The sequence below is a fragment of the Pteropus alecto genome, unplaced genomic scaffold, assembly GCF_000325575.1.
Source record: "Pteropus alecto unplaced genomic scaffold, ASM32557v1 scaffold20, whole genome shotgun sequence".
NCBI classification, from domain to species: domain Eukaryota; kingdom Metazoa; phylum Chordata; class Mammalia; order Chiroptera; family Pteropodidae; genus Pteropus; species Pteropus alecto.
In genome coordinates this window covers 12,639,672-12,647,361 of record NW_006436298.1, presented here as the reverse complement: position 1 = coordinate 12,647,361, position 7,690 = coordinate 12,639,672, and the positions used below count along the sequence as shown (strand labels likewise).

The 7,690-nt window shown below is 32.3% G+C and overlaps 1 protein-coding gene across 1 annotated transcript in view; it reads left to right on the top strand.

Annotated features, from left to right (window-relative positions):
- The window catches only part of DMGDH (dimethylglycine dehydrogenase), a 54,927-nt gene extending 52,904 nt beyond the window's left edge, over positions 1–2,023 (top strand). The window contains exon 16 of the mRNA XM_006913172.1: positions 1,295–2,023. Within this exon, the coding sequence (XP_006913234.1) occupies positions 1,295–1,510 (216 nt within the window). The 3' untranslated portion in view covers positions 1,511–2,023. The remainder of the gene's footprint in view (positions 1–1,294) is intronic.
- Positions 2,024–7,690: the final 5,667 nt, after the last annotated feature.

The window sequence follows — 7,690 nt, the reverse complement described above, 5'->3', positions numbered from 1 at the left end:
GGATTCTTTGCTGAAGCAGCTGAAAGATCACCAGGCTGATTCATGCGCATGAATGTTTCTGGGCACCAGCTATGAACAGCCCACTGTGCAAGACTGTAAGGATTAGTGTAATGTTGTGTAGCCAGAAGAAGCCATGTTGAGTTGGGCTATGAATCATGTTTGCTTTTGTTGTCTTCCTTTTACATTTTTAAATGTGATGTTTTAACTTGACATGTCTGTATCTTATTTTTTCTTACATTCTACTCTACTTTTCCTTCTCTTTCATCCTTTACTTTAGATCTGGTTTCTACTAATCTTCTTATCTTCTAAATCAGACTTGTTATATAGTTTTGTTTTGTTTTGTTTTGTTTTGTTTTGTAGCATAAAGCTTTTGTTTTCATCTCCCAAGTTTTGATACCTTGTTCAATATTTTTCTTTGGTTTGCCATCCCAAGTTATCCTATTGCATCCTCAATTTGGATTGTTCACACCTAACTCACATCTCCACTCATCCTGGAAGGTTTCATCTCCCACCGCTACCTACCAAATTTCACCCATCTTCAAAGTGTAGGACAAATCCTGGCTTAATTATGTTGACGGTATTGACTTTCTGGTTACATTTTCTTGTATCTCTGTGTTAATTCCTCAATGAGGCTAGAAGCTTATTGAGAGTAGAAATCAGGCCTCTACTAATTCTCTAGACTATCTAGCAAAATGTTTTGTACATGGTAGAGCTAAAGAGGGTTAAAGTGACATTTATTTAAATGTCTTGCAATTGCCAGGAATTATTAAATACTCTATGTATTCATAGAGAATGTTCACATTGACTATAAATTAATAAAAAGTTTAATTTAGCACAGTTTTAGCAGATCATTTTCTGAACCCCAACAGAGACAGTTGACTAAGTTTGCATTTGAGTTTTTAGATTTTCTTCCTTGTTTTTACTATTGCCATGCTAGTTCGATAATAGAAGAGAATTGTTTTTAAGTTTCAAATGAAAATAATCCATTCTTCCTCTTATTAGATCTCTTGGCATGAAACTGAGCAAAATACTGCCAAGTATTAAGAAACTAGGTGTTATTATAATTTAAAAATGGAAAATGTCAAAGTAGTATAGATACTTTGAGAATTACTTTCATAATTTTAATTAATTTTCTCAAAAAAGTGAAATTTTTTTCCTGGTGTTATACACACATACAGCTGTCATAAAACTTTCAGCTTGTAAGTTGAACTTATATTTTAAGTGTTTTTAGCTGGAGAGGAGGAGCACAGAGATGTGACCGAGATGCTGGAGAGGTTCGGGTCTTGTGTTTCAGGTGGTTGGCAATACGACGTCTGGAAGCTACAGTTACAGCATCCAGAAGAGTCTGGCTTTCGCGTACGTTCCTGTAGAGCTAAGTAAGGTAGGACAACAAGTGGAAGTTGAACTATTAGGCAAACATTACCCAGCGATCATCATACAAGAACCTTTGGTATTGACGGAACCAACCAGAAACCGGCTTCAGAAAAAAGGTGGAAAGGAAAAAATTTGAAAAAGACCTTCAGCAATCAACGGAACTATGGTTGTTATATGACTATACTCAAAATTATAATTGACTTGTGAGGGAATAGGGGAAATCAAGAATTCATTTCAAAATCACCAAAATCTAGATTAAGAAATTTACTAAAACCTTTCTCCTGTTTTCCAAGAAAGATACCATAATGAATTAGTGATTTATATTGTTATTTCAAATGAAGAAATTTGAAATGAATGTTTTTATTCTCCTATATTGTTGTTTATGAAATTCAATCGATAAAACATTTAGATGTTAAACAGTTATTATTAAAACTGAATTAGAAGATATTATATAATTTTAGGAATATATGCATATGGTTCTTATTAGCTGAAAAAAATTAATAAATTACATTTTACATAAAAACAAATGCAATACTGTTAATGGATTCACTGTATTGAAAATATTTTCTTAGTTTTAATTTTTAGGAATAGTTTTAATTTTTCATAATATATTTATGATGGAAATAGTAAAATTTAATATTGACATATAACATTTTATTTAATTCTCTGAAATATTTATTTTCTTAATGACTTCCCTGAAAGCAGCTTTATGGGATGTTATTATTGTCCTTTCAAAGGTTGTTTTAGAAGAGAATTTGTAAAAACGAACAGTCTTCCAAAGGAAGTGATACTTGGAAACCTGAAATGAAGCTGAAACATAGATTGTGCCAGTACAAACACTGTTTGAATACTGAACACCTCTCTTTGGTAAAGAATTAATGCAAGTTGACATCACATTGTGCCATTCTGAATATCATTTCACAAAGCATTTGACAAAACAGGTCAAACAAGAGCTTAAAAGCTAACAGCATTGCCCTTAACACTGTAAACAGTGAGAAAAAAATTCAATTAGAAATAATTCTTTGGTATAGTTCTGGAAATTATTTGGATTTAGTTGAGTAAATAAAAATTTTTATTAAAGGTAGTTTATCATTTATAATTTGTTATACACTCGGTATATACATTTATTGAACATTTCCATGGTATTAAATAAAGCTGAATGTGAAGCATAATAAGATTCTGTAATTAGAATAGATTTTCAAATAATTTTTAGCAAGTTTTGAAATGTTTCATATTTTTAGCAAGTTTTGAAATGTTTTTAGCAATATTTTAAATGTTTCATAAAAGTAATCATATATTAGAACTCTTCAACATGCCATTCATGCCTGTTTGACATGTCCTCTTAAATAAGAAAAGGAGGAAATCCCTTTGGTAATGAACATTTCCTAATTATCAAGAATTATCCAGACCATATATCTTAGTTCTGTTATTAGGTACTCATTAAAGCCTTTGGATGGGAATCAAGAGATCCCAATTCTCATTTTCTGCCTTTCTGTAGTCCTATATCCTTAGAGTATCTATTTATTATCACTGGATCTCTCTTCTGAAAAATAGGCTTTTCCAGTTTTTTTGATGCTATAATCACAAGCTATCATGAAAGTACAGCATCAAATTCATGCCATACAGTCAATATAGAACTCAAACAGATCAACAAAAGAATAGAACATTAAGATGAAGATTATACTTTTAAAGAAATCCTACCTACAGTATATAAAAGAAATTTACATACTAGTTTCCTTTAGAAGTTGCCCTCATTCCTTCTTTTGTTGTATGTCAGGTGCTATTCGGTTTTGTAGGTCACTCCAGTACCCCACTTCTACCCAGGTACCAGGTTTGGCATCAGCCAATCCAGAGGCTGACCAATGACCTACAACACAACCTGGCTATGGAAAGATAAGATTATTTGGATTTAGTTGAGTAAATAAAAATTTTTATTAAAGGTAGTTTATCATTTATAATTTGTTATACACTCGGTATATACATTTATTGAACATTTCCATGGTATTAAATAAAGCTGAATGTGAAGCATAATAAGATTCTGTAATTAGAATAGATTTTCAAATAATTTTTAGCAAGTTTTGAAATGTTTCATATTTTTAGCAAGTTTTGAAATGTTTTTAGCAATATTTTAAATGTTTCATAAAAGTAATCATATATTAGAACTCTTCAACATGCCATTCATGCCTGTTTGACATGTCCTCTTAAATAAGAAAAGGAGGAAATCCCTTTGGTAATGAACATTTCCTAATTATCAAGAATTATCCAGACCATATATCTTAGTTCTGTTATTAGGTACTCATTAAAGCCTTTGGATGGGAATCAAGAGGTCCCAATTCCCATTTTCTGCCTTTCTGTAGTCCTATATCCTTAGAGTATCTATTTATTATCACTGGATCTCTCTTCTGAAAAATAGGCTTTTCCAGTTTTTTTGATGCTATAATCACAAGCTATCATGAAAGTACAGCATCAAATTCATGCCATACAGTCAATATAGAACTCAAACAGATCAACAAAAGAATAGAACATTAAGATGAAGATTATACTTTTAAAGAAATCCTACCTACAGTATATAAAAGAAATTTACATACTAGTTTCCTTTAGAAGTTGCCCTCATTCCTTCTTTTGTTGTATGTCATTTGTAGGTCACTCCAGTACCCCACTTCTACCCAGGTACCAGATTTGGCATCAGCCAATCCAGAGGCTGACCAATGACCTACAACACAACCTGGCTATGGAAAGATAAGTCAAGTTAACCAGATTTCCTCTCATGGAAATTTGAACTAGGAACCATCAGAGAATAACCTGATTAGTACTAAAAGCTAAAGCTGAAAAGATGCATAGAAAGAGAAGCCTAGAAGCTTTGTGGTGAGGAGAGTTCCTAACAAGGAGAGAGGCCCTGAAAGAGAGACAGAGAGTGTGAAAGACCATTTCTTAAAGCTCTCAGCTCCTACTGGCCTATCTTAGGTGAGAACCTTGACTAAAAAGAGCCTGTTAAAACCACTAGCTTCTGGAAAGTGGACCATATACTCAGAGAGTCCTCCAAGGAATGGTCCTATGATTAGTATCAGCTATGAACAGCAAACAACCAGCATGCCTGAAAGTATCCTAGTGACGTGCAGGAGTCATGTTTACAGCTTGGAAAAAAATGTTCTCAAGAATGTGATGGTAAGTTATAGTTCTTCTCTTGTTCTTCTCTTGAGCTTGGAAACTTCCTTGGAACTGCAAAAGCACTTTCTGGTCAACACATTATGAAATGTTTATGGATGTTATGTTACTGAGGTTCACATCCTAACTAATCTATGTCTTTATTCTCTTCTGCTGATAGGAAAAGCGACAGAAAAAAAAAAAAACATTTTAAAGTGTGCTGTGTGGGACATTAAATAGCAGACAGATTAGATTCCGGAATTTTAGTAAGAGGATTTTGTGCATACTTAAATTGAACAAAAAGGAAGATTGACATACAGCAGCTATGAAAGGAAGAAGTTTTAGCTACACAAATAGCATCCGTTAGCCAAAATCTCAAAAAAGCAAAGAACCAAAAATGAAGTTAATCGTATTTTCTTCTGATGAATCCTCAAATAAAAATACAAATGATCATGCCTTTATTTCTCTGCCATTATTGAATCTTTAGAATAGTTCGATAGTTTAGAGAAGCTACATATGAACTATAAAAAAGAAACACATTACTTAATTATAATTTCTCCAGGTATAGATTTTGGAAGTATTACCTTGTCATGAAGCATAGAGGTGACAGACTGGTATAAAGGCTACTAGACCAAAAGCCAGAAGACTTGCTTTTCCCAGCTCTGCTGGCAACCAAGCACAGACTACCCATCATCTACCAAATTCTTTCTTATATTTAAAGTTCTATGAGTAATTGCTTTCCTTAGTAAAGTATTCATTAGTCTACACACATTTGTCGAATATTTACTACAGGCCAGGCAATGGAAAAGCAACAAACAGGCATGGTTCCCGCCTTTATGGAGTTTATAGACTAGAGAGGTCAAGCATTTAACTACAACAACGAACAGTATATTTTCTTACAAACTGAGGCGTCATGAAAACTAAGGGGAGAGAGCATTTCGAGAAGGAATGGATGGTGTCAAAAGATAAAAAATATCAAGATTAAAGGCTGAAAAGTGTCCCTTGAGTTAAGCAACAAAGCATCATTGGTGCTACTGGCATGAACTATTTCAGGATGCTAGTGAGGGGAAAAGCCAGACTCCAGTGAAAAATAATAGGAAGGAGGTAAGGAATTAGAGATAGGGAACATAGAATCTTACCATCCAAGAGCAGCTTCTTAATAAGATAGATTATAAAGGGTATCAGATAGAAAGCATTCAGGTGCAAGTAATAAAATACTCCGTGAACAGCAGTTTAAGCAATTATTTATTTATTAAATCACATACGGGAAGTTTGGAGGTGGGCTCAATGACATCATTAAATATCTCAGTTCTTTCCTCCACTTTGTCAAATCCTCCTCCCCTCAAGCCATTTTAAATATTTTGTTCTTGCAATTGTTGATGTTTTGATCACCTACCCATCTATTTCAAAATAGCGCATTTTTATTACCTTAATTAATACTGTATTCTTCATGGAAATTAATTTAAAGAACCCCAATAAGTTTGCATGGTGGCAGATGATCACTAGACTTAGTGCGGTGATCACATTGTAAGGTATATAAATGTTGAATCTTTATATTGTACCCCTAAAACTAATGTTATATTATAATATAATATTAACTATACATAAATGAAAGAAAGAAAGGAAGGAAGAAGAAGGAAGAGAAAGGAAGAAAGAAAGAGAGGGAGAAAGGGAGGGAGGGATGAGGGAGAGACCCATGCCTAGTTATACCACAGGCCCCTGACACTCACACACTCAGCTACGAGCATTTATTTCCAGAGTAAATTCTTTAGTGTGGGAACCATTCAAGTTTCTTCATGCATAGTTTGGGGTCTTCAATTCCTGTGGAACTACTTATCCTACATCTAAACAGTAGGTTGGAAATAAACAAGGACAGCAGAGTAATTGTAAATACAAAGAAGCAGATGTTGAGTTTCTTAAATTCTGTCTTTCTATCCCCTTGATTTATCCCCTTGGTTCTGTGATCATTTAGAATTTCTATTTACGTTTGTTATTTACATTATGAAATGGCAAATTGTGAGGTATATGTTCAGTAAGTACAAATTTTAATTCATATTTGAATATTTACTGATTTTGAATAGTACCTTTAAAATTCAAATTCTTTTTAAATTGTGAATTGTGTTAAAACTAAAGAAAGAACTAAGAAAATATAATACTACATCAATGATACAATTTAATAGTAACTTAAGTTGTAACTTATTAGTTACTAGACAAATTATTTACATAAAATATTGTATCAGACTCTAATCAAAGAAACAGTATGCAGAAATTGTGGAGAAGGCAATTAACTAAGAAAAAATAAAATCTCAGGAGATGGTCATTTATTCAGAAAAAGTAATCAAATTTCAAAGAATGCCAGGAGAAGCAACAAAAGATGCTAGTCTTACATTGCAAGAAGAAATCAGTAGAGCAGTAATTGAATGCCTTGATCTTTTTCATCAATAATTGGGCACGTGTTCTAAAGCAATAGATCAAATAAGGTCAATGTTTGTTATCATTAAGCCATTTTCTCTGATTTTAGCAGATGAAGAAAAACTTCTGAAGTTTTTACCAGATATAATACAAATGTATGATGAATTTTCTGAAGATATTTCAATGGAAAATTTTCAACAAAGAGATATTTGAAAGCTACTATAATTGTTTCTAAAGAAACAAAGACGTAGACGGTACTAAAGTTTTTGGAGTTTGTTGTTAAAGGACATTTTTGTAAATCTCTGCTAACTTATCATTGTGATAGTCTTTTTCTAATTACTTGTATATCTGTTGGTCATGTAGAAGAAGCTTTAGAAATTAAAAGCTTAAAAAATGTTCTCTAATCAACTCTCTGCAAAGATAACTGAACAGCTCTGACTATACTGACTAGTAAACATTAATATATAAAGTGGATTAATTTCAGTGAAGTCACTGCAAAGCTTAAGGCTTAAAAACAGAAAATTTGACTTCATTATTTGTAGACAATAGACCAATTTATCCCAATAAACCAATATGTAGATATAAATGTTTCCTTTTAAAAAAACACTAATATAATTTTAAAAATTAACCTCTTGCTTTTTTATACTATAGAATTTATTTTATTTATATTTTTCTTATTTTTTTTTTACTGGCACAATAATAATACTCAGTTTAATAGGAGAATACTTTCACTTTTTACATTTCTCTTCTGGTTATTCAT